At 44.2% G+C, this 27,512-nt stretch overlaps 1 protein-coding gene across 5 annotated transcripts in view; it reads left to right on the top strand.

Moving 5' to 3' along the window:
- PTPRB (protein tyrosine phosphatase receptor type B) overlaps positions 1-27,512 on the top strand; it is a 105,363-nt gene that overhangs the window by 76,575 nt on the left and 1,276 nt on the right. For 4 of the 5 annotated variants that reach the window (XM_045588261.1, XM_045588260.1, XM_036459011.2 and 1 more), the window contains 13 exons: positions 2,518-2,624; positions 5,552-5,651; positions 6,504-6,587; positions 6,691-6,708; positions 6,820-6,901; positions 7,496-7,586; positions 8,281-8,357; positions 10,024-10,158; positions 11,190-11,312; positions 11,729-11,892; positions 13,566-13,701; positions 21,306-21,426; positions 23,298-27,431. In XM_045588261.1, coding sequence (XP_045444217.1) covers positions 2,518-2,624; positions 5,552-5,651; positions 6,504-6,587; positions 6,691-6,708; positions 6,820-6,901; positions 7,496-7,586; positions 8,281-8,357; positions 10,024-10,158; positions 11,190-11,312; positions 11,729-11,892; positions 13,566-13,701; positions 21,306-21,426; positions 23,298-23,320 — 1,261 coding nt within the window. In that variant the 3' untranslated portion in view covers positions 23,321-27,431. Of the gene's footprint in view, positions 1-2,517; positions 2,625-5,551; positions 5,652-6,503; positions 6,588-6,690; positions 6,709-6,819; positions 6,902-7,495; positions 7,587-8,280; positions 8,358-10,023; positions 10,159-11,189; positions 11,313-11,728; positions 11,893-13,565; positions 13,702-21,305; positions 21,427-23,297; positions 27,432-27,512 lie in introns of those variants that run through there. The other variant, XR_004991617.2, reaches the window with a different exon arrangement.

Below are 27,512 nucleotides of genomic sequence, written 5' to 3'. Positions count from 1 at the left end.
GAAATTGAGTATAACTGGACCTGACTCCCCCAGAGAACATGAGGTTACCTGTAGGCTTTTCCTCCAGGCTGAGGTCCTTATTCTGTGTTTTAGGAGCTGCACCTTGCTTGCTTATTGAATTTAGGGCCAGCTGATCAGGCACATCCCTCATGGGCACATGGGCAGCTACCTCAGCAGCTCTCCAGCCCAGGTGACTGAAATAACTCCAAATGTCAGCTGGAGAGCTCTAAATGAGTCTCACTGTCATTCTAGCCCATATAGCCAAGCAAAGCTTATCCTCTTTATCTAGTCTCACTCTCATTTCTATCAGTGAGGCCATTTTTCTTTCCAATGCTCTGAGCTAAAATCTTAATCCTCACCTGAGGATATTTTTCCTTTGATTTTCAGAAAGAGTGGGAGGGAGAAAGGAGGGGGAGAGAGAGAGAAGCATAGATGTGAGAGAGACATATCAACTAGTTGTCTCCTGCACACGCCCTCACTGGGGCCAGGGATCTAACCTGCAACCCAGGTATGTACCCTTAACCAGGAATCAAACTGGTGACCCTTTGGTACAAGGGCCTATGCTCTAACTACTTAACAACACAGGATAGGCCTAGAACCATCTTGATTTCCCTCATCTCCTCTTCAGACTGGGTCTTATCTAGCACCTCTTCTCAGTGCCTTTCAGTCTTCTTTCTGTTCTCATTGTCACTGTCCGAGACCAAGGCTCCATGTCCTTGGCCTGGACTATCACACTTATCTCTATATGGACCTCTCTTCTCCCAGGTGTTCTTTTGCTGGCTCTCCCTCTTGATTTCATACTGTCCCCCCATTTGGAACCCTGTGCTCCAGGCCCCCTCACTCCTTATGCCCAAACACACAGTTTCCTCCAAATTGCAGTGTTCCTCATTTGCAGTTGAATATGTGCTTTCTTCTTTTATTATTTGCCTTATTTCTTTACATTGTTTTTCTAGTTTTTAAGAGTAGTGAGCATGTATCTCTTTATAACTGCAGCAAGTAGATATAAAGGAGGCATTAAGTACACTTTATGACAATGACATTAAAATATTTTTTATATAAAAGGCTCTTTAGAAAATAACTAGTGCCAAAAAGATGGGAAGATACATAATTTTATGTGTAATGTAATGTTCTATGTAAAATGTTATCTGTATATGTAGTTATTTTAGTAAAATGTCAACAATTAAAGTAATACTGATAATACTGACATTTGACTCATTGGAGTGCTCTAATAGGCATCTCAGAATTACTGCTCCCACAAATGAACTCTGTACTTCCCAAGCCCTCAACATTCTCCACGGACTTCCTTGATGTTAGTAGATGGCACCTCAGTTCCTCCAGTTGCTCCTCAGACAGATCATATGGAGTCATCCTTGCCTCAACCCTTTCAAACTGCATGTCCATCAGCAAACCTTTCAGCTCTTTCTTTGAAATATCCAACACTTATCACTATAAATATGACAGCATTTTGGTCCATGCCAGCATATCTCCCACCTGGACTTGAGCAATTCCCTGCCGAATAGTTTGTCAATATAGATATAGATATAGATATAGATATAGATATAGATATAGATATAGATATTAATCAATTAAAAATTTTAATTGATTTCAGAAATGAAGAAAGAGGGAGAGAGAGATAGAAACATCCATGATGAAAGAGAATCATGGATTGGCTGCCTTCTGCAAGTTCCCCACTAGGGATGAAGCCCACAACCCGGGCATGTGCCCTTGACACAGAATGGAACCTGGGGCCTTTCAGTTCGCAGGCGCTCTATTCACTGAGCCAAACCAGCTAGGGCTAGTTTGTCCTCTTTTACTGCTGCCCCTCTGGCTGCAGCAGCCAGCCAGAATGATCCTGATAGCACCCCCTAGTGGCTTCCTGGGTCTCTCAGCACAAAAGCTAAAATCCTCACCTGACCTTCTGGGTCTCCCATGGTGCCATGTACTAGTAAATCTCTGCCCTGATCTCCTACCTCTCCGTCGTTCATATATTGTGCTTCAGCCACGCTGGCCTCCTTGCACCAGTGCATGTCCCTGCCTCAGAGCCTTGCACCCATCTGAAATGCAACCATGGTTCCCTCCTTCCTCTCCTCAGATTTCCTTTTATCAAAGAGACATTTGTTGACCATGATGAATAAAGGAGTCCCATACCCATTGATTTCCATCTCCCTTACTCTGCTGCTTTCTTTTTAATGGTTCATATCACTATTCAGCATAGTGTATTTGTATATGTATTATCTGATGCCTTCCATGAAAATGTAGCCTCTGGGATGGTAGGGACTTGTACTTTCTTCCTTGCAGTATCTTCAGCCCCTGGAACAGGGTCTGGCACACAATAGGGGCTCCATAAATATTTGATGGATGAATGAATGAACCCAAGTCTGTCTGATTCCATTACTCACATCTGACCCTACATACATATCGATAAGTCCCCACCCTGTTTCTCCTTGAACACGTTCTTCGGTCAGCCCTACTGTGGTCAGCCACTAATTTGTACCTAAATAAATGTTTCCTTTTCAGAATCAGTATTCGGGCTTTCACACAGCTGTTTGATGAGGACCTAAAGGAATTCACAAAGCCACTCTATTCAGACACCTTTTTCTCTTTGCCTATCACCACCGAGTCAGGTAAGGCTAACCTGTCCATTCCCACATATTCTTCCAACCACCGTCACCCACAGGACTTCTCGTGGGGAGGTCCACAACTTGGCTGATGGTGGGGGGAACATTTATTTTCACTTGGAAGCTAATCTGTATGTGACTGTGGATTGATGTAGATTCAAGGAATTCACAACTTCTGTAGGAGAACAGATCCAAGGGGAATTAATCTAGAAAAGGTAGAAGTACCAGATTTTTTAAAGAGGTACCAAATCCTTATTGAAGATAAATGTTTAATAGTGGGAGGAAAGCATTTAAATAAAGAGCTTTCACAGGTCAAAATATAAATAGATACAAAAGGTTTTCAAAGGCATACATGTACATACATAGAAATGTGTTTTTTAAACCTAGAAGAAAAAATAGCAATATATTAATAATGAATATCTCTAAGTAGTGGGATTATAGGCAGATTTTTTTCCTTTTCCTTGTTATATGTTGTTTTCACACTATAAAAAATGTTAACTTAAAAGGCTTTACAGAAATTTATGAAAGAGATTTCTCCTGTATGTCAGAGGAAAAGCCTGAGTAATAGTGACAGCTAGTGTTTACTGGGGTGCCTGCTCTGTGGAGGTAGTTTTAAGCATTGTGCGTAAAATGATAGACATGTCAAAGCCTAACAACAGCCTTTTGAGGTGGATACTGTTATCATCCCCATTTTAAAGGTGAGAACCTGAGGCACCAAGAGTTAAAGGAACTCAGATTTCTGGACTTATCAAGGACACTTTCACTGACCATGCTGAACAAAGCCTAATAGAGCTGGTGAAGATAGAGCTGGTGTTCTGGCCCTTTCTGCCTGCATCCTTAACCTGTACACCACACTGCCTTGAAATGTTTCAGTAAGGCTGAGAATAGCATCATTTTTCAGCAGGTTTTTCCTCGTTACCATGACCTGCCCCAGTCCTTCCCTGAAGCCCATGTTTCATGGTCCTTGGTCTCAGGAAATTCTTTACAGCTAAAAGAGTCTGTCATGCTGCAGGACAAAAATGACTCAGCCTCGCTAACACCCCCATCTTTTTATGCCAAGTATAGGCATAATCTCCCACTTTTTAAGCCAAAAAGAGATCAGAACACAAGACGACTGAGATATGTTTGCTTATAATTTAATGTTAAGTAAAGGCTTTGTAAACACAGGTCTTTCCTCTTCGAAATATTGTTATACAGTAAAAATTATATAGACTTCAGTAAAGGAAGATAGTAAGTATATATATTTTTTTTAAAAAAGAATATTAACCACCTTAAATGAAAGATGATTGTGTTGATTTGATGAGTCTTAAAAAGCAACATTGAATAAAAAAATCCAAGGGCGTAAAATGAAACTTCAAATATGGGCTAATTCCCAGACTTAAATGTAAGGGCTGAGGCAATAAAATTTTTAAAAGAAAACAAAGGAGCACATTTTTGTGACCTTGAGTTAGGAAATGGTTTCTTAGGTATGACACCAAAAGCACAGCAATGAAAGAACAAATAGATAAATGGGACTTAATCAAAATCAAAAACTTTTTTTCTTCAAAGGAGACCATGAAGAAAGTGAAACCACAAAATAGGAGAGACTACTTGCCAATCTTATATCTGATAAGGTGCTAGTATCCAGAGCATGTAAAGAACTCCTAACTTGCGACTCAGTAATAAAAAGACAAACAACAAAATATCTGACTAGACATCTCTCCAAAGAAGATAACAATAAGCACATGAAAAGATGCTCAACATCCTAAGTCATTAGGGAAATGTAAATTAAAGCCACAGTAAGAAACCACTTCACACCCAGTAGAATGACTATAATCCAGTAGAGTGTTAGCCAGGATATGGAGAAATTGGAACCTCATGCATTGCTTGTGAGAATGAATAACAGTGTAGCTGCTTTGGAAAACAGTTGTCCAGTTACTCAAAATGTTAAACCTAGAGTTACCATCTGGTCCAGCAATTCCACTCCTGAATATATATATACCCAAGAGAAATGAAAACCTATGTCCACACAAAACCCTGTAAACACATGTTTATAGCAGCTTTATTCATAATAACCCAAATAGCCATTAATGGATGGTTGAATAACAAAATGTGAGATATCATTGAGCCATAAAAAGGAATGAAATATTTATCAAGGCTACAATAAGACTGAGCCTTGAAAACATTACGCTAAGTGAAAGAGGCCAGTTACAGAAGAACACGTATTTATGGTTCAGTTTATGTAAAATGTCCAGAATATGTGAATCTATGAAGACAGAAAGATTAGTGGTTGCCAGAGCTAGGGAGAGGAGAGAATAGAGAATGATGGCTAAGAGCACGTGGTTTCTTGGCAAAAGGGTGGAGGGGGGTGGGGAGAGAGAGATATGAAAATGTTATGAAATTGTATGAGATGATATTTGCAAAACTCTGTGACTATACTGAAAATCATTAAATTATACAATTAAACTGGTGAATTGTATGACACGTTAATTATATTTCAATAAAACTATTTAAAAAACGGGCTACTCTTACCTGTGCTTAGACTCCCAGTGGCAGTATTATACCAGAAAATAAAAATAAAATTTTGTTAAAATAACTCATAAGCAATGCACTGGATTGGCTAAAGTCCCAGATGCTGTAACTTGTTTTATACAAATGAAATAACATTTTTATTTTGGTGGCAAACTGCTGGCATTTCTCTTAAGGGCCCCAAGCTTTATATACAAGCACAAACAAGTCCAAGATTTATTTAAAAGCTAAATAACATTATTTATTTAAAAATACAATGACCCACCAGCGTTTCATCTTCTCTGCGGCATACTCCCCATACTTTAGATGGGCATCATTTGAATTCTTCTTTAATAATGGTCCTGGGGAGGCAGTGCTTCTATCCCTCTGGTTTGTTAGCACTAATGTGCCCACCTGGCTTGTTGTTTCCATGTGTATCACTATAGAGCCTCTTTTTGGAGTGATTGAAGGCGTGAGTGCTGGTCTGTTCTTAATCGGCATGCTGGTGGCCGTTGTTGCCCTGTTCATCTGCAGGCGGAGGACGAGGTGAGTACACAGACCCCTTGAGTGATTGGGCCCACAGCCTTAAACATGCAACTGAAAACGCCCTTTGGCCTGAACAGTAAGAAGGGAAGATCATTTACTTTCTCTCGGTTAAATCACCTTTGCTTCTCAAGAAAAACAAAAGTCAAGCCCTAAAACCGGGACTCACTTTTGTCTGTCTCTCTACACACCATTGATGCGTTCTGCCCTCTCCAAATGCCGAGGGGGCTGTGTGAAGCTATATTTGAGTGTGAAACAACACCTTTTGCACAGGAAAAAAAACACAACACGTTGTGTGTGGTTCCATTTCCTCATGAAGACAGAGATGTGTGCAGATTGGGTACCCAACCACTTTTCTAAAATATGCTGAAAAGTATGGCTGACATCACCCTTTTGTGGCTCATAGCTGCTGTGCTAATTTAAGGAGAGACCAAAAGGAACCAAAGCATGTGGTCCCAAAGCCACACTCTTTCCTCTTAGGGAATTTCTTTTATTTGGCACACTGTGTTCTCTCTTGATGTCATGTCTTGCATCTAAGGTTTGCTGGGGCTTTTTTAAGGAAAGTTTTATTGAGAGTGTGGGAAGTGATTGTGACCTGTAGCCAAAAACCAGAAGAAAAATCTCCAGCTATTGCAGAGATCCGTTTCTGACGGGGGGGGAATCTGTTTCTTCATGTTCTCCCTCTCTTCCCCGCCCCTCCTCAAAGAGACACTGGCTGGGTGTAAATCTACGTGAATGCTGAAAAACCCACCTGGGCACAAGCACGCACAGCCTTACCATAAATTGAAAATGTGTTGAAGTCCTAATGTAATGTGTCTCCTAATTAGAATGTGAGTCCTCTCCCTTATGTTGCAGCCATGGTCGAGAAAGGCCCTCTGCCCAACTGAGCATCCGCCGGGATCGGCCGTTGTCTGTCCACTTGAACCTGGGCCAGAAAGGGTGAGCACCACACCTTCCTTCACACCGTTTACTGAAAGCTGAGTGGATTGTATTGCGTGAGGTTTACTAACCAGGTCTTTCTTCTCTTGGCTTCCTTTCACAGGAACCGGAAAACTTCTTGGTAAGAGAGAAAACTCATTCATTACTATCATATCTGCTTTTGGAAGTAGAGCTCTCACTGGTTATGGCATGTTTCCTTCAGTAATTTTCCTTCTGTCATGTTTTATTTTAGCCCAATAAAAGTAAATCAGTTTGAAGGGCACTTCATGAAGCTGCAGGCTGACTCCAACTACCTTCTATCCAAGGAGTACGAGGTACGACTCAGATGCGATTATGCTTTGGCCCCCTAGTGCTCGGCAGAATTTGCCTCCTGAGCTTTCCTGTGGAATCACAGGCGGATTGGGTTCAGGGGTTGGGATGACACGTAGGATCTCAGCTGTGTGCTCTTTTATGCCCGAATCTCTTCCCCACACAACATACTCTCACAGGCCATTTCATCTCCAGATTTGTGCAGCAAAGTGCTATCTGAATCCGATGGTAAGAAAGAATGAACAAATTGCGAATGCAAACCTAAGGCTCTCAGATACTTACCCTGACCGTTAGCTTGACTGGGAATAATGGGCTTTGGTGGAAAAGTGCCCAGACTTTGGATTCTGTTCCCAGATTTGCTACCTATGTGACCTGGGGCAAGTTAGTTATCCTGTCTGAGCCTTCTCTATAAAGTGGAGATGAGAATACTTCCAGTGGAACCGCTGTGGGGGCCAGAGCTAATGCTACAGAATAGTGGGCACTCCATGAACAGTAGCTAGTGTACGTATGTTCATATTGCAATCCACCTCAAGGATTGTATGATTTATCTTCTTCTATTTCATATTCTCTACTTGCAAAATTTATTTTTTACCTAATAGGACTTAAAAGACGTGGGTCGAAATCAACCGTGTGATATTGCACTCTTGCCGGAGAACAGAGGGAAAAATCGATACAACAATATACTGCCCTGTGAGTTTTGTGCTGAAGTTTGTAATACTGTTTTCCTCTAGCCATTCCTCTTCTTTTCCAGGAATTAAATGGGCAAAAGAAATGTGGTATGGGTGGATTAGGGAGATCTGAGGCTTTGCATGCCTTTAAAAGGGGGATGGGGTGGGTGTTATCGCCCCTCCTTCCACATGGGTAACAACAAGCTTCAATTCTGGTTTCAAGAGGCCTCTTCTGTTGACATTTCACCATGTGGTCCTACTGCTCCTTTTTGGAGGCCTCTGAGCAATAACGGGGCCAACAGCAAAGGCCAACCTAAGTTTATCTAACAAAGACTCCAGTTAGCAACTGGTATTAAATAATTATTACATATTTTAATTATCCTCATTCTATTAACTGGAGCAACGGAAGGTGGCTTTTCTGGGTTATATTCATGTCAGCAATGAGAAGGAGCTGGCCACTCCTTAGGCAAATGTCATCAGGTCACAAGTAGTGTTCCAGAGGAAAGCGCAGAGGGGACTGCAAAAGGCATTTGGTTGTTAGTGTGTTTATGAACCACCTATGCAACCCGGGGCGAGTTATCCTGCCTGAGCCTCATTTGTAAGGTGGAGATGAGGATTCTTCCTTGTGGGGCCCTTGTGGGGATCAGCATTCCATAAACGTAGAAAAATCATGCCACGACTCAGTGGCAAATCTGTCTCAATAACCTTCCTTCCAGATGATGCCTCTCGGGTGAAGCTGTCCAATGTGGATGACGACCCGTGCTCTGACTACATCAATGCCAGCTACATCCCTGTGAGTGCCCCTCTAGGCTGCCGGGCCCAGTGAAGCTTTGACGGGTGGCCACACTGGAGATATTTCTCCTCCTACATGCTATTACGCTCTCAGGTTCTAGAAGTCAAGACTGTGCCTGATTGCCATAAAACACAGCATGTTCATTTAATCACTGCTAAGACCCATCTTTCACAATGGCTACAGTCACAAGAGATTTTAATGAGCCCAGGATGCTTTCTCATAGGTTATTTCCTCGCTGCAGCCCTAGGTCGAGACTAGAGCTCCCTAAAGACATTGGACCACCCCCCCACTAAGGCTGCCTAAGTAGGGAAGATGATTCAAAGTTACTTAGATTGTTGAAAACCACAGACACAGCTCCAAGGTTATGTCAAACCCTTGGGCTCAGATTCTGGCTGTCAACTTGCTAACTTCCTGTAGCACCCTACAGTGGAAGAAGCTTTGAGATCAGACAGATCCAGGTTCTAGTCCCATCTCTGCCCTTTATTAGACTCTGCAACCTTGGACAAGTTATGTCACCTCCATTTTCTTTTCTAAACAATGAGGATAGATAATATGGATCTCAAATAATTATTCTTTCACTCAATGAGTACTTCTTGTTCAGTGATGACTATAAGTCAAATACTGAGCCATGCACAGGAATCTGGTAAGATAGAATCTGACCCTCAAAGAACTCTCAGGAGAGTTGGGGCATCAGGACGTGACCAGGCTGTGCCCTGAGAAACACACCTCCACATCATTGTTAAAATGCAGATTCTGATCCAGCAGGGTAAGGGCGGGACCTGGGACTCTGCATTCCTCACAGGCTGTTACGTGAGCCCATGACACTTGTCTAAGGATCACTGTCTGAGTAGAAAGTGGTTCGAAGTTGCTATAGCAGGAAAACATCGCTCAGCAGATAGGAAGATAGAGGAAAGCTCAGCAGAGTAGGCAACAGGCTGAGACTTGGAGGGTAAATAAGGAATAGCCAGATGAGAGGCAGTGTCTGTGTGGGCGAGGCGTGGGAGTGGCAGAGGTGACAGAATGTAGAGGCCCTGAGGAGAAGGAAGGAGAGAAAGAGCTTCCATGAGGTTCTGCCAGGAGTTCTGTATTGCTGAGGTACAAAATGAGTGGGTGGAAATATCCTAACTGTAGAGTTGTGATTAAGATTAAATAAGATCTAAGAAAGTCCTGGCCCACAGCATGTTACCAGGTAGGTGCTCAATAGTCAGTGATATATATTTCCTTAAGTTTCCTTTGCATGACCTCTCTTACCAACATTCCAGGGTCAGTTATCTAAAAGGACTACAAGCTTCTCCATTAAATAGGGAAAGAGCCTGATTAAAATCTATCCCTCAAACACACCTATACACGCATGTGTGTGTGCGCACACACACACACACACACACAAAATTGCGGATTAAGTGTTTTCTAGGTTATCACTTCAGTCCTCCCTCCCTTGCCTTTTAGAATAGACCAGCCTAATAAAAAGGAATTTCGCTCTTAACAATAGTTCGACATTCCAGCCTTTGTCCTTCCTGCTCCCAAGCCTTGACACTTGTGTTAGTATCTTTTTCTCATCAGGGGCCTGGCCAAGACCTACACATCATCGTGTCAGCAGCTCGCTCTTTGTTTATGGTTCTGAAGAGGCCTATTGTTTCTGACTGTCCATATTGTAAATTCATCGCAGGGCAACAACTTCAGAAGAGAATATATTGCTACTCAGGGACCTCTTCCTGGCACTAAGGACGACTTCTGGAAAATGGCGTGGGAACAGAATGTTCACAACATTGTCATGGTGACCCAGTGTGTGGAGAAAGGCCGAGTGAGTAAACACTCTTCCTGACTTCCAGCTCTGCTTTCCGCCATCTGGAGGGAGCTCTTCCCCACCATCAGAAGTTAACTCCTGCAAAGCTAAGTAAGGGTCGTACGAGAGAGAACGCTGTTAGTGAATCACACCACCCAGTTCAACAAGGCTCTGTGAGGTGAGGCCCAATTTGGGTCTTGGGTCTGAAGTTTCAGTCCAAGGTGTCTTCCCTTGAGGACTGGGAACACCAGAAGTGCCCTGACACAGAAAGATGAACTGGCCAGCCGTCACTCCGTCCCTCCAGTGTTTGGTGACAGGAGACGCCTTGTCAGGGCATTGGCCCCGCCCCTCCTTTTAGGAAGGAAGGAGACGTGAACTTTAGGTTGTTTCTTCAGAAACAAAGGAAAATAGTTAACTGGAAAAATTAAGTAAGCATCTTGTAACTTACTTATACTCCTCTACTTTATATGGTTACTTGGAGGATTGAAAGAGAGATTACCTGTAAAGTGCCCAGTACCTGTGGTCAATAATATATGTTCCTAATCCTCTTTCTCCTGTCTTTCTTCCATGTAATTTTGAGCTTAGATGAATGTTCAGACTTTTCAAAGATCATTTGGCACAGGGCCCAGGGCCCAGGTTAGGACAGTGGTAACAACTTATAAACAAAACAGGGCCTGGAAGACAGAGCCTCCCTCTGCCCAGCTAGGTCGTTCTTCAAAAGGAACGTGTTAAGATGTTCCTTTCTGCTAGTGAAGCTGAAATGCTAAGGAAGTTAAAGCGAAACCTCAGCCGCGACCCACTGTGCCTGGAAGGTGAATGAGTCAGAGGTTGGGGTTCGCTCCTCCCCCCGCGAGTGTCTCCCCTTCACTGGCAGCAGCAGCTGGGCTCCAGCGCCGGCCATGAGCAGGTTAATGCAGAGCAGATGCCAAATGGCTTTAGCAGCTGATGCTGGATTCCCACTCAGGAAGACCTTTCCAGGAGGGAAAGTTCAGGTTCACGGAGGAGTCACGTTTCCGGGCCCACATTTTTTCCTGCTTGTTTTCCTCTAGGTGAAGTGTGACCATTACTGGCCAGCGGACCAGGACTCGCTCTACTACGGGGACCTCATCCTGCAGATGCTCTCGGAGTCGGTGCTGCCCGAGTGGACCATCCGGGAGTTTAGGATATGCAGTGTGCGTTGGTTTGTCTGATTCCATTGAATGGCCCCGCTTGGAAAGATGAAGGTCACCTGGGAATCACACATTTGCTGGTTCCTCTCCTGTCTTTGCAGCCCATAGGTGTTCCTGGTTGGGCACAGCTGTCAAACTGGAAGCTTTGCCTTATTAGTCTTTTTTTTTATTATTCATATTGATTTCTTACAAAGAGGAAGGGAGAGGGATAGAGAACCAGAAACATCGATGAGAGAGAAACATCAGTCAACTGCCTCCTGCACACCCCCTACTGGGGATGTGCCCACAAGCAAGGTACATGCCCTTGACCAGAATCGAACCTGGGACCTTTCAGTCTGCAGGCCGACGCTCTATCCACTGAGCCAAACCGGTTTTGACTATTCTTATCATTCTTCTGCTTTTCCTCTCTGCTCTTACAGGAGGAGCAGCTCGACGCACACAGGCTCATCCGCCACTTCCACTATACAGTGTGGCCGGACCACGGAGTGCCAGAGACCACCCAGTCCCTGATCCAGTTTGTGAGGACAGTCAGGGACTACATCAACAGGACACCCGGGGCCGGGCCCACCGTGGTGCACTGCAGGTACTCAGAGCCAATGAAATGACACCAGGCAGGCTGGAAGAGGCAGGAGGGTGGGGAGCTGGTGGGAGGAGGAGGAGTCTAGGCTCAGAGTTGCTAGCTCACTTCTCTCCAACCTCATTCCTTCCCCCCCCCCTGCCCCCCACGTCTCTCTCCTTTCCTGCTTCCTTCACATACCTCCTCTCTCTCACCCTCCTCTCTCTCACCCTCACTCTTCATCCTTCTCTCTCCCTCAAATCAAAGATAATTTGGCACATGGCACCTTGCCCAGTGATATCAAACTATAAATAAGACAGAGCCTGGAAGACTGCCTCCCTCTGCCCAGCTAGATCTTTCTTCACAAACAACCATTGTTCTCTTGCTCTTTCTCTTTCTGTACAAAATGCCGAGTCCTCATGCGACTTCCAGGCTCTCCGTCCCCCATCCAAGTTCCCAGAACCCCCGCCCACTTTAGCCAGAATGAAGACGGCACACGCTTACTCTTGCTTCTTATCCTTGCAAGGGTCTTCTCTCTCTCCTCCATCTATAATAACCCTAACTGTCCATTAAGACCCTGCTCCAGCCCTCCCTCCCAGTTGAGTAGCACCTGCTATCCGTAGCACCCAGTTTTGTTCTTAAATTTAAGTTCCCTCGTGAATTCTCTTGGCTTCAGACTACTGTGTGCCCATAAAATCAACCTAGCAATCCACCTTTCCCCCCCCCCCCTCTCTCTCTCTCTCTCTCTCTCTCTCTCTCTCTCTCTCTCTCTCGCCTAGTGTTTACATAATTAATGTTTGCAGCTACACTTTGATAGTCCTAACTGAATGGCACTAATAAATACTGAGCAGGGAATTGCTACAGTGAGAAATGTCAAAGGCTCTCACTTTCTCCCAATCAGCCAGCACCCTAGGAGCCCTGCTTCTATATGTCATTGGAACCCTGATGCTTTTAATAGGAATGTGAGGTCCTCACGAGCTTCCTGCCTTCTGAGGAGTGGCAGGCATGTTTACCCAGGACCGCTGGAGAACTGTTTTTCTTTTTCTTAGAAATACGTGCAGCAAAAATCCCCAGATTAGACAATCACTTTGGGGAGCAATTGTCAATCTCTAGAGAAGTTGGAGGGGTTCACACCCTATGATTTGCAGTTCTACCTCTACATATCAGCCCCAGCAAATGCCCATATGTGTGCCAATGGTGTCCACAGCGACGTGGTCTTGAACAGAGAATATGAGTGCCTATAACAGTAGGGAATGGACTAGCGGTGGATGGATTAGGAGTGATTTAGGAACTCTGTAGAGTTGTTAAAAGAAAGTATATATGTATATGAGTAATGACATGGGTAAGGCTCAAAACATAATACTGAGTAGAAAAGTTGGCAGAAGACTACATGAAACATGTTATCATCTTAGTAAGTTTTTGAAACACATAAAATGGTGATATTGTTTGTGGATGCAGGAGAAGTCTAAAAACATGGCTGGGAATGATACACACCACATGCAGAGCACTGCCTACCCTGGGGGGTGGGGGAGGTGAGGAAAAGAGGCAGAGGCTGGGGCTCTAGGTTCATTTCTTTGAGAGAGCATGTGGAGAGAAAGAAGTGTTCTACAGCCTCCCATAACTTGGAAGGGGAGAGAAAGATTCGCGGGTCTCTGGGTGCCCTCTTGAAAGGCTCAGCCTTCCTTCCACTTCTCTTCCAGTGCCGGTGTGGGGAGGACTGGAACCTTCATCGCGCTGGACCGAATCCTCCAGCAGTTAGACTCCAAAGACTCTGTGGACATCTATGGAGCAGTGCATGACCTAAGGCTTCATAGGGTTCACATGGTGCAGACGGAGGTAAGAGTCCCAGGTGGAAGGACACAGACCGCTCTCCATGCCTCCCTCCCAAACCCCCCATGCCCGAGGCTCTAACCTGAGAAGGGGAAATGGCCGTGGCTCATTGGGAAGAGAAAGAGCACGGAGAACACAATTTGTCTAGGACTTATCATTTTAAAACAAATCTCAGGGACCTTCAGGATGGTGTGTACCCTCATCTTCATTGAGCTGGTTGCCCATCTTCTGCAGGTGGGTGGGTGAGAAGACAGATTATTCTGATCAATACCTGGGAGGAAGGCCTGGCCATCTTGAAGATCATTTTCAGATAGGCTGGTGGGTGAGCACAAGAACTTCAGTTAGTAAAGAGGAAACAGATTCTAATCTCTTCTCTCCTCCCGCCTCACACCCCAGCTGCACCCCCCCCCCCCCCCCCCCACCAACTCTAGAAACACCAAAGGAGTGTACATTGATCAGGAAGGATAAGGGCATCCATTTGTGGTCCTTTGGCATTTGCAGGGCATTTTTTTTTAATATATTTTATTGATTTTCCACAGAGAGGAAGGGAGAGCTAGTTCCATAGAGAGCTAGAAACATCGATGAGAGAGAAACATCGACCAGCTGCCTCCTGCACACCCCCTACCAGGGATGTGCCCGCAACCAATGTACATGCCCTTGACCGGAATCGAACCTTGGACCCTTCAGTCCGCAGACCAACGCTCTATCCACTGAGCCAAACCGGTTTCAGCTGCAGGGCATTTTTTAACATGTTAGCTCATTAAATTTTCACCATAACCTGATAAGAGAGTTATTGTTTTCCATTTCCAGGCTAGAAAACAGATTCGGAGGCTACAGGCTTTAAACAGCTGTGAAATGGCCAACAGGCACTTGCTCCTGCTCTAGAGAATCTCAGGCCCTAAGCAGCAAGTACACTGCCCACAGCCTCTGGGCCATGCTGTCTCCCCACATAGTCCAAGCATGTCATTTCCCAGTTAATTGCCTTCCAAGGTCCAAGTTCTCTTACCCTTCTGTTTCCTAGGTAACTCTACAAAATCCTTTATTTAACTTTCTTTGAAAACTCCTTTATTTTTCAACTACATTCATATCATATAAGTTACAATTGTATGGCAGAGTTGTTAGACATTTATATAACTTATAACGTGACCTCCCTGTAAGTCTAACACCCATCTGACACCACACGTAGTTATTACTAACTAGTGGCCTGGTGCACAAAATTTGTGCACGGAAGGGGGTTGTCCCTCAGCCCAGCCTGCACCCTCTCCAATCCGGAACCCCTCGGAGGATGTCCAACTGCCAGTTTAGGCCTGATCCCCCTGGCAGTTGGACATCCCTCTCACACTCCGGGACTGCTGGCTCCTAACCGCTTGTCTGCCTGCCTGTCTGATTGCTCCTAACCGTTTCTGCCTGCTAACCTGATCACCTCCTAACTGTTCCCCTGATGGCCTGATTGACACCTAAGTGCTCCCCTGCCAGCCCAATCACCTACAACTGCCCTCCCCTGCTGTGACCAGCCTCCTCCACATGAGGTGGCAGAGACAGTGTGACCAGCCTCCTCTGTGCCACATGAAGCCCCGGGACTCCCAGGCCTCACCATGCGGAATTGCCACCGGGCCCCGCCTCCACTGTGCACATGGCCATCTTGTGGTGGCCATCTTGTGATGACATCATGCATGAGGACCACCTAGGCTTTTATTAGTATATATGTTATTGGCTCTATCCCCTGTGCTGTAATTTACACATCCCCATTACTATTTGTAACCATTTTGTACTTCTTAATCCCTTCATCTTTTCCACCCACCCCCACTCGCCCCTGGCAACCAGCAGCCCAGCACCCTAGTTCTCTGTATCTGTCAGTTTGTTTCTGTTTTGTTTGTTCACTTACTTTGTTCTTTATTTCACATATAAGTGAAATCATAGGGTATTTGTCTTTCTCTGTCTGACGTTTTTCACTTAGCACAATACTCTCCAGGTCAATTCGTGTTGTTGCAAGTGGTAAGGTTTCATTCTTTTTTAGGCCAGGCATTGTATATATGTACCACATCTTCTTTCTTCAACCATCTATCCGTAGACACTTAGGCTGCTTCCATATCTTGACTATTGCAAATAATGCTGCAGTAAACATAGTGATGCATCAAAATCCTCTATTCAGAAAATAATTCCTGTCCATGGTGGTTGACCATTGACCCATTAACCAGGAAGTTACATTTGATTCCTGGTCAGGGTACATGGTTGTGGGCTCAATCCCCAGTAGAAGACATTCAGGAGGAAGCCAATCACTGATCTCTCTCATCATTAATGTTTCTATCTCTCTCTCCCTCTCCTTTCCTCTCTCTGAAATCAGTTTTTTTTAAAAAATAATTCCCAGGGTTAAAAAAGTGGAAGGTTCTACATGCTCCTATCTCCCATGATTACAGCACACCTGGAAACCGCACAGGCAGCTGTGCTGCTCAGAACCCAGCACCCCACAGCAGAGCTCTCCCGAGCTTTTTTAAACCCACTAAACTAGGGAAGATTATGAAATTCAGAGCCATACCCAAACTCAAGCTTTTGCAATTATTGGTATTCTGTGTTCTTTTCTCATCTACATCCCACATATCTGGTTCCCATGCCCTCATTGGACTATTTTAAAGAAAATTCTACTTATCACATAATTTCATCTTTAAATACTGTGTGTGTGTGTGTGCGCGCGCGCGCGCGCATGCTTGCAAATTAGAAATATGGACTCTTTTCTAAATTATAATCATAGTATTATTATCAGACCTAACAAATCTAATCATAATTCCTTAATATCATATAACAGTCAGTGTTTAAATATCTCTAATTATGTCAAAAATGACTTTTCATACATGATTTGCATTAGAATACAATGTCTACACATTGCATTTGGTTAAAGTCTCTTTTAAATCTCATTTAATCTATAATAATCTTCCCTCTACTTTGTTTTCCATGCCATATATTTGTTAAAGAGACCAGTTTGTTTGTTCTATATATTTCCCACATTCTGGATGTGGCTGACTGTGTTTTTCTGGTGGTAATGTGTCATCTGTTCCCCATAGTTTTTGTCTGCCAGTGTGAGGCTCCTTTAAATTTAGGTCCCTTTTTGCCACCACAGTGTTTCATGGACAGTGCTGAGTACTTCCTGTTGTATCAGGTCAGGCGGGACTTCCTGTCTGTGTGAGTCTCTGTCAGTGCTGATGGACTTGACAGTGACATCCGCTCTCACGCTCCCCATCAGCTTATCTTCTAAGGTTGGGCAGCCATTGAGGTCCACTGTCAAGCTCTGTTATTTCATGAAGGGTGGCAGAATTATGTCACACTGTTTCATACCAGTTATCCTTCTGCTTTCTCCAAAGGCTGTAAGTTCCTAGAGTTCAGGAACGTGTTTTCCTTCTCTCTAGCCTCAATATTTTTTTTTTGTCTATTAAATGAGTGAACAAATATTTCACAATTACATTGCTAAGATGTCAACACCAGTGTTTCATTATTTGTCACTCCTGCAAACTCAAACTGATACTTAATTTGTAATCTTAAGAAAAGGAGATTATCACCCTTGAAGTAGTCTCAAGGTGTGTGTGTGTGTGTGTGTGTGTGTGTGTGTGTGTGTGTGTGTGTTCAGACTCCCTGGTTATTGTTAGAGGCTTCTGGGGTCATGTGTCCCTTCACACACCTGCCCAGACTCTGAGTACTCCCTACCGTAAATATCACTGGGTGACTTCCAGGGCAGGGGTGCCATGATGTGCAAAGCTCCGCATCCTTCTCTTCACCATAACTCCTTTCCCCAGTTCTGTTCTCCTGCCTCTGAGGATTTTGTGGCTCTGGCTCCTCTGGATGCCTCTTCACAGCTTGATTTCCCTGAGGTTCTGTCCTCAGGGCGCTGCTCTTCTGTCTCCACCTTTATTCCTGGCGATGGCCCTCACTCCCACACACGCCCATGTTTCCCAGATCTCGTCCTCCTTTCCCAGCATTCCCCTAAGCACCTGGCTGCCAGACAGTTCCTCCTGGAAGCCTTACCGTCATCTCCACCCAAACAACCCATCACCTGTCTTTCAAAACACAAGCTGCAGAGATAGCAACCAAAGCACTGCTGCTCTCGCTCCTTTCGGTTTCAGGTGACAGCGTTTCCGTCCTCCTTGCCTCCATCTGACCTCCTAAGCATGGAGTCTGACTTCTTTTCCTACAGTTCCCGCATTCAGGCAGCCACTGAGGCCTGTCAGTTCTGCCAGCACCTTTCTCTCTGTCCTAGCCTCTCACCCACTGCCTGGCCCTTGCCCAGCCTTTCCCAGCCCTCACTGGGCGTGTTGCAGTGGCTTCCCAGTGAGCCTGCTGTCTCCAGCGTCTGTCCAGACAGCTCCTCATCACCACAGCCACCAGCCAAGTCCTCTAGCTAACTCACTCTTGTAACTCCTGGCACAGCAATCTTAGAAAGCTCTCCATTGCTTATAAAATGGCATTCTAACTCTCACCCTTGTGGCCAAGCCTCTTTGTAACCTGGCCCCAGCTTCCTTCTTTTCTTCTCTATGTTCCTGTCATAACGCCACCCACCCCTTGTTTTTAGGGTTGTTCCCCTGCCTGGGCCAGGATGAACTTTGATTCCTCTATTCATGATGAAATAAGCATTGCAGGAAGTGGGAATTTTCTCTCCCTTCCCCTCTCTCCCATTGCAAATGAAATCCCAAACAAATCCAGATATTATCTGCCTGGCTTTAGGACTCTGCTGAAGGTGGGCTGCTCCTACAGCCTCAGAGCCCTGGCCCAGCCCAGCAGGCTCGCTTGGTGCTATGAGTGAGTGCGGAGGGTTGCGACCCACGACTGAGCGCCGCTGGGAGGGTTGGGGGAGGGGGTGACTGTTCCAGCAAAGGAGGAACGATATTCTGACCCCTTGGATTACTTTTCTGGGTCCATGGGGATAGTCAGTCTCAACTTTAGTCTACCTTATTTGGGTCACAAAGGGATGCAGGTCTTTTTAGACAAGGGTGCAAGTGTGTCCCTCCTTCTTGTAGCCTGCCTCAGGGCAAGCTGACTCTGGAGAGCTGCTCAGATGGAGCAGTAACTTGTTAAAGAGCAATAGGTGATTGTCACTCTCATCTGCTTCCCATGGGAAGCAAACAGTGGGGTGTTGTCGGACTGAGGACCTCAGTGCCAATGTGGAAGATTGCCCTGGGGGTTTCCCGTGACCCATGAACCCGACATTTAGCTACACTAGACTGCTCATAGCTTCCAGGATGTATGTGCACCTTCATGCTCTTTACGTCATTTGGAATGTCCTACTTCTCTGCTCAAAATTGTAACAAATGTCACCTTTTCTCTCTAGCTTGATACTTGCCATCCTCCAGAGGTGAATCTGACCACTTCTTCTTATGTATGAAGCTTTACACACAATTCTGCCTTATATTTATCACCTTATAGGTATTTGTTCACTTATCTGCTCAACTCTGCACTCATGGACCATGAAAAGGCCTATGTATAGTTCTATAAAAGTTACCTAATATTACAACTTTTAGCAAAATTGAGTGGATCTGAGGCTTCACCAGTTAGCTAAACAGAGCCAAAAATGATCTTTTGATTGAGCTTCATATTTTAGACTTTGTCTACTTTTTGTGAATGAAGCACATTAACAACCTAAAAGTTTCAGTTGTAATCATTTTTCAAGGACATTCTACTGGGAAAAGAACTTATATTTAAGACAAGGCAAATTAATGAATATTAACTGGTTTCAAAGCCCATGGTGGATTATTGTTGAAGAATTTATTAATAAGGCATCACATAGAGATATTAGAGCTCATTCACCACTGAATGCTCAGATTCCAAAGTAATTTAATATCTGAGGAGAATTGAAATGTGAATCATGTTCTGGATGGGAGGAAGTAGGCAGGTATCTGTCATAATTTGGTAGGTTGTTATCAAGATGGCAAAAAAAGAGACTGCCTGTGCTAGCAACTGTTTTCAGGGTAGTGCCCTTCTGGAATTTTCAAGATCAAAGTGGTATAAAACCCTCATGACAAGTGAGCAAGGTTTGCGAGCAGAAAGGCAGAGAATAGTTAATATTAACGCAGGCCTCATTTATGGTTGTTTTGTGTCTTTGGATTGTCCTAATGATTATACCAGACCTACATTATGAAGTCCCGTGAGTAGCTGACCAAGCTAACTTCCAATCAGGAGCAGTGCCTGGTGCCAACCCATAAAGATAAATGCTCACTTTTAAAGATAGTTGGTGAGGGAAGATCGTATAGTTTCACGTGGTGTCTCAACCTATGAAATACTCTAAGGCTGATCACTTAGATCATAGAGTCCATCTAGTTGACAGCAACACAAAGCTGTGTCCCCTGAAGTGGTATAACCATTTGCACGTCATAAGCGTCTATCAATGTGTGTGAGGATGGTTTCCATCTTGGGCGCATGGCAGTAACTGGATAATGGTAGAAGACATTCACCGTAGAGGAGACCTTTGCCTCCTTGTTTGACAGATGGAGAAACTGAGATCCCGAGAAGCCTCATTATTTAGCCTGGGCCAGCTGCATGCAGACTAGGAGACCAGCATCACTGACATGGTGGTGTACTCTTTTCCTGACCTCCTTTTTCCCTGGAGCAGTTGCTATATCATTAAGGGAGCCCAAAGCCAAGTACTAAATTTACATGGACATACATTCCCTCATTAGAGAGCTCAGTTGGTGGTGAGGAATGGGGCCCCCACTGCACACATTTAGCTGCCTGTGACTGATCTCCTATGAGGTCTTCATGGTGTCTTTATAGTCACCAAACACTGACTCATCTATGTTTGTTTCTGTTTTCTAAGTAGCTAGCTCTCGGATAGTTGACTGTGTGTAATCCTTTGTAGTTCTCGGCTGTCAGTCAATGTCTTTGACATTCTTCCATGAGTCAGACTCAAATGCTGAGAGAGTCAAGACAGATAAGACACTGAACTTGCCCTGAAAGAACTGATAGTCCCATGGGTGTCTATTGTATACATTTCCTTTTTCTCACTAAACGCCCAAAAGAAAGGAAATAAAACAGCAGAATACACAGTGACATGATTTTGTCATTCAATAATACAATAAACTAGGATTCATCCAAGAAAATTGGTATAGTGAGAAGAACATGAAGTTTGAGGACAATTCAGGATCAAATCCTAGGGTTCCTTTTCTTCTTAGTTTTGTGACCTTGGAGAAATTACTTAACTTCTCTGAGTCTTTATTCATATGGATGGTTATATCTACTTCACAAGGTCATCAAAATATGAAATAATGTATGTAACATGTATAGCACTGTGTTTGGCATTAATTAATCTATTTAATAAATATTTGTGGAGAATTTACTAGGTGCTATAGATAGTAATTGTCCTCCATAGAACATACTCTATAAATATGTATTGTATGCATGTAAGAAAGAAGGGATAAACACCACCCCTCTGCCCATTACCATCATTCTCATTTTAGTGGTAATAGTATGCTCTCACTCTTCTATGTAGCAGAGTCCATTAATGAAGTGATGATCAAGAAATTCGCTAATCTTATAGGATCTCATCACAGTTCTTGTTTTGTGATAATCTCTCATCTTTTTGGTACTGAGGACTTGATGTATTTTCTGATGTATTTTCTGCTTTTTCACAGTGTCAGTATGTCTACCTGCATCAGTGTGTAAGAGACGTCCTCAGAGCAAGGAAGCTACGGAGCGAACAGGAAAACCCCTTGTTTCCAATCTACGAAAATGTGAATCCAGAGTATCACAGAGGTAGGATCCTCACTAACTTACAGGTTCATTTATCAAGATATAATTGACCCGGAAACCATTCAAGACTTAAAGCTCTTCCAGCATGCACCATCTATTTCTTCCTCTACCCAAAGGCTGGAGGGAAGGCCCTCCCCCAGAGAGCAACAGGGGAGAGAGGCAGAGTGGGGAGGGGACTCCCACCAGTAACACTGATTCCACTGCTCTCTCTTCCTGCCTGGCCAGAGTGCCCTCTATTAAAGACTCTGCTTAATATTTCTAAGTGCTAAGGATCACTGCTGGGCAGGATGCTTTGAAATCACAACTGGGAGTTCAAATTAGAAAATCTCTTTGGAGAAAAACTTGCCCATATGTATCAAAGTTCTTAATATGTTCTTATCAGTTGGTATCTCTACTTCCATCCTAAGTACTGAAAAACTTTATACATGAAGCTTTTCATAATTAAAAGTTTGAGTGAAAAAAACAAAGAAATGTTTAACAATAGAGGACTAAGTATAGCATGGTACATTCCCTGAACAGAATACAATTCAGTTTTTTAAAAAACTATATTTTTGAAGAAATAATAACATGGATATTTTTATAAATAAGAAAAGCAGAATTTAAACAAACATAAACAACACTTAGTGAGGGGTAGGGGAGACTGGAAAGAAATATACCACGATAGTAAAACAAAGTTCTCTGAGCAATAAAATAAAATTTTTTTTTACTTTATGGGGTTTTTAAATTTTCTAGAACAAGCATGTAACTTTTTTTCTCAATAAAGAACTCAGTAGGAAAAATATATAAGTAAACTTTATAAGGCAATGCTTTGACCAGACTATACTTATCTGACAAATGAAGGATCTGCATGCCTCTTCCCACACCAGACCATCATTAAAGCTTCATTCTGCACACTGAAGCATTGCATTCGTGATTTGTTGCCAACCTAACACATTAGCCCAAACATTTATTATCTCACAATTCCTATAGCTTGGGAATTTGGGAAGGGCTTCATAAAGTGGTTCTGGCCCAGGATCTCTCATGAGATTGCAATCAAGACATTGGCCAGGTCTACCAGCCCCTGGAGGTGGGGGCAGCAGGGGCTGGAGGCTCACTCACAGAGCTAGTGGCAGAGGTCTCAGGCCCTTGCCACTTGGACCGACAGCCGAATATACATCAGACCTTTCTTTTTTTTTTTAAAAAAACGCTATTTCAGAGCTATTTTATCTCCATTTCTAAGTGGTCTTCCATTTTATTTTGTTCTCTGCACTCTCTACACCCACCCACTAGCCAGTATGTGAAATCGTTGGTAAACTGTAAAGCACAAACACAAGAGAGAACTGCTTTTTAAAGGAAGTCCTTTGTAACCAGATAATCTTTTTGTGTTGTAAACAGTTACCCCCTAATTTATCTGAATAGTAAATTAAGGCTTTTGCATGTCAGGCTCTTTAAGAAGCTCCAGGAAGGGGGGAGCTGGGAGGCCCCTTTGTCTTGTTTTGACCAGCTCCAGAGTCTTCTTTTAGAGTACATCGCAGCATCCAAGCTGAAGGAAGCTGAGGATGCTATAGTTACCTTCAGGCATCTGATAGTTAGGATTCAGGTCCTAGCTCTAGGATAAATAACATTAACAAGATGTGTAACCCTCAGGTATTCTTCCTCTCTGGGCCTGTGGGCTCATCTGTGTAGCCACAGGGCTTGGGCCAGAATCACTAGTCCTTTCCAATTCTGGAATGGATCTGAATGGAATGACCAGGCCCCCACAAGGATCATCTCACCATGAACTGGACTGAGTTTCAGTCACTTTCACTAGGCTTTCCCATGAGTAATTTTCTTAAGCAGAACACGCAGTGGGGTAGCCCTGCTACCGTCTCTAATTGCAGTGTCCTTCCTTGCAGATGGGGGCTATCCCAGGCATTGAGGATGGGCCGGAAGCCGTCCTGGAGAAAAGCTATTCACTGTGTGATTTTTTATTTTTTTTTAACTCGCTTCATGCCCTACAGAGGTGCCAACTATTTCTATTGATACTATGTATAATTTATTAATCTGGAGAATTTTTAAAGAATTTATGTTAATTTAAAAGTAACAGATATTATTGTACATAGTTGTATTTTGTAGTTTCTTCTGTACATATGTATTTTTTCATAATGTTTAATATTAAGCTTTATATAGTACTATTTTCCACACCGAAGTGTCCATGGGTTGTTCTGCATAAACTAATTCAACCTGCACGGCAGGACTGCTGTACCCAGGTGTGGACGTGGCTGCAGAGGGGATTCCTGGGCCCTGGTTTGTGGCAGGTTTGATATTTACTGAGCAGGAGAAAGGACGGGCTGGGGAGAGCGTATAAATATAGTGTGCTGGCTTTGCTGCATTGCTGTCCTATGAATCTTGGGATCCAAAGACGATCCAAATGCTATTTGGACAAATAGGACAGTCACAAAAAGGACTGCGAGGAGGGGGAAGGGATTAAGTAGCACCGAAGCTGCAGGAGACGGCTGTGCCTAAAATGGTTTCTCTCGCCCCTTTCTCCTGCCAGAGGTTCAAGCCAAAGCAGTCAGCCAGGGGCTGCAGTGCAAGTCCAGGCTGCAGGGGGGAGGGCTGTGGTAGAGAGGGTGTAAGGAGAAGGGATGAACTCTTACATCAAGAGGAAAGCCACCTGGATCCTTGCCTGTGAACATAATCAAACTGCGAGCACCGTCCGCAGTGACAGGGGGCTGTGCACTGCCCCGCAGTGTGGAGCGTAGACACGCGTGCCCTTACCGTGTGTTGGTCGACACGCACACACTGCTCTTTGTCCCATTTCCACGGGGCTGCATTCCTGGGAAAGTCAAAATTATGCCGGTCATACCTGGTTTTCCCATCAGAGGAAGAGTGTAGTGGCAGATTATATACTCCTGGTCAAAGGGCCCAATGTCAATATTTTTATAGAAATGTCCATAATTGTCACAAACGGTTAATTTTGTAAAAAGGCTCCCTGGTGCTTCGTATAAAATGTTCCAAAAGACTCTTAGCAAGTCATGGAGGTCCAACTATTACACAGTCCCCTTAAGTTGTTTTTCACATAAAAAACACTACCTACTCTGCCACGGTTATCTTCAGTGTCTGTGCCTGCGTTGGCTCTGCTGCGTTTCAGCGAGCCGGAAAGCAAGCCTGGCCCTCCCCCTTGTGCCGCCCGTGGGGCCTCCTGCGAGGACGGGAAGCCCCTGTGTGGGATCCTCAGGGCTGCTGAGAACGGCCAGGAGCGGAGGCCTTTCCCGCAAGGCAGATTTCTTTGTAATAAACGGAAGAACTAGAGATCAAGCTTGTTGATCTCACGGCTTCCCTTGCAGAGCAAACACCTCTTTTCAAAGTGTCTATTTTTGCTACCTACCATTAAGCTCCACAAGTACTGGAATGGGTGTAATTGGCATAGTAATTGAAAATCACTACATGGATCCAAAATCGTTATTTATAGTTAGGTAAATCCACACCCAAGCCAGAGACGTTCCCAGGGCTATTTGAGACGCATGGAAACGGGGAAACTGTCAGAAGGAAGATGATGAGTAATAGCAGGGTTCCAGGTTTCCACAGTGTCCTTGTGCTCGGCGCCTTCGTGAAGGACAGTGTGAGGCTCTGATTACTGTTTCAGGGACCCGGCTGGATTTTCTAAAAATGAAAAGGAACAACATACAAGTAGTACGTGTGGCAGGGAGGAAATGGAAGTCAGAGATTTAGGAGACATGGTGTCTATTAGGAACAACTTTCCCTGCATTGAAAGGTAAAAGCAAGAAAAGAATCCGCAGCATTTTAGACTCCTGTTGCTCAGCACAAAGCACACCGATACAGGGAAGGACAAACTCCTCTTGGCTTTTCATTCGTTTAGGGAAATGGTTAGTAGGTACCTGCAGCCTGCGAGGCAGTGTCCTAGAAACTACACGTTTCTACCGACGTAAGGAATGCATCACAATCACAAAGGTAGGTGGCGGCTGTTATTTTCAGGGAAGCCCTGTGGAGGGCCTCAGGGAGGCAGCGAGGTGGCCACGCCAGTCCACGGCCGTGGGCAGCCTTCCCCAGGCCTCTCTGGCCCATGCTCAGGCTGCGTCCATAGCAAACAGAGAGCAATTAACTGCACAAACCAAAAACCGAAACCATAAACAGCTGCACATCTGTAGCCCTCATTCACACCCGCATACCCTACCTGGTGTGTCTGGGGAGGAGTCAGAGCCGTGGAAATGGAGGTGGCAAGGGGAAACTGTATGTTCTTTTGGTCTAATCTAGGAAATATTTATTCTTACCCTCCACCTCTCTAATTTTAAATCTCCTTAGCAACAGTTATTTCCCCAGCTTCCCTCCCACTGCCACCAAAGACTAAATTCGTAATCTAGTTGATCTATTTATTAAATTAAGGAGGGAGGGGGGGAAAAGGTTTCCTTGACATTCAGCTCAATTGGATGTATTTTAATTCAATCCCATCCCGCGTTCTGCCTCGGTAAGCACTCCGTTTCCTGTCCTGGTGGGCGTCCTGCCTGTGCACCTGTGTGGCACACTTTAATCATCATCTTCAAAGCGTTCTGACTTATCCAACCTTGGGGAGAGGCCCGTCTTGCATCTTAATAATTATTTACCCAAGTTCTTTATAATTAACTCCTTTAATCTCTACTCATTAAGTCAATTTTGTATCATCATTCTGCTGTTCTCTGGATAGCAGCCAGTTTTCAGCTCTTGAATCTGACTTTTCACAGCACATTTCCCCGTCTGGGCCCACACACATCGGTCCCTCGGGATGTGCCATCCCCGAACGATGACGGGGTCCTCTGTTTCACTAACCACCTGCCTGCCCGCTCCTCCTTCAGAGTGCCTTTGCTCTCCCAGTCGAATGTGGTTTTATTGTCTGTTCATTTTCTCTCCTTACACTCAGCAGCATTGTGTAGTCTTCTCAGGCTCCATCTCCTAGAAGAGACAGCCATGATTTCACTTTAAATACTAAAATGACTGCAGCACACAGACAGGTTGGAGACAGTTTTGTTTGGGAGGGTCTTTGGTTCATTGTATTAGGTCTTGGAAGAAAACCCAAAAGGACGTGTGAAAATGATGTAAAACCACTAAGCAGTTGCCCAGCAATACAGAACCAGGCCTCACATGTTACCCTTCACACTCCGATTCTCTTGCCTTAGTGTCTCAGGAGGCAGTTTCTTACATTAAACATTTTGCAAGAAAACGACTGGCCATTTGCATTCAGTTGGCTTTCTGGGCCTTTGAGGTCGGAATCCTGAAACCGTACCTTGCCAGATCTGTCTGGCAGCAAGTAGTAGCATCCAAGCCCCAACTCTGGGGTCCTCCAGACTGACGTTCACACACATGAGGCAGGACAATTGACCTGATGAACAACAGATAATAAGCTGCCTGTTTAGGGCAATGGTTCAAGGACTTTCCAGGTTCCTTCTCATTGAGGAAATGAAAGGAGTGCATCAGAGTGACAAGGACTCCTCCAGGTGGCTGTGAGCAAGCCCTCAACCCTACCTCATTTTTGAAGAGTGAAAATGCCTGCAGCCCAAATTTCCTAAGTCCCTGAGTATTTTAACAGAAAATCTGTAAACAATGCTGAAAGTAAGTGAAATGCTGCAAGGAAAGGCACTATTAGAAAAGGAGATCTAACCAGACAGCGTCAGGAAGGGTAAGTGACAGCCCTTCCATGCATCCAGACTGTTGTTTAGAAATGTCATGTTTCTATGAGCACCTATTAGCCTTTGGGGAATTAATTCACTTTGATGACGTTGGCCAGATGATTCCACTCAGCAATTTTCAACTGTTTTCATCTCAAGGCACTCATAAACTAATTACTAAAATTCTGCTGCACCCCAAAAAATATTTTTTGCCAATCTGACAAAAAAAAGGTATAATTTTTATTCATTCACATTGGATGGCGATTGTGTTTGGCTGCTGTCATTTCATAATCTGATAGTTTAAGGGACAAGAGTAGGCATTGCATGTATTAAAATTTTTTGTGGCATATCAGTGCACCTCTGCACTCATTGAAAATCACTGATTTAGCTAATGAAGCAATTGGTTTTGTAATTTGACCAGGTGTTTGACTAAATTGACTTATTTTGGAATTCTGAACATAGATTCTT

The sequence above is a fragment of the Pipistrellus kuhlii genome, unplaced genomic scaffold (assembly GCF_014108245.1).
Source record: "Pipistrellus kuhlii isolate mPipKuh1 unplaced genomic scaffold, mPipKuh1.p scaffold_m20_p_3, whole genome shotgun sequence".
NCBI lineage: Eukaryota > Metazoa > Chordata > Mammalia > Chiroptera > Vespertilionidae > Pipistrellus > Pipistrellus kuhlii.
The sequence above is the reverse complement of the archived record's forward strand: the minus strand, read 5'-3'. Positions and strand labels throughout refer to the sequence as shown.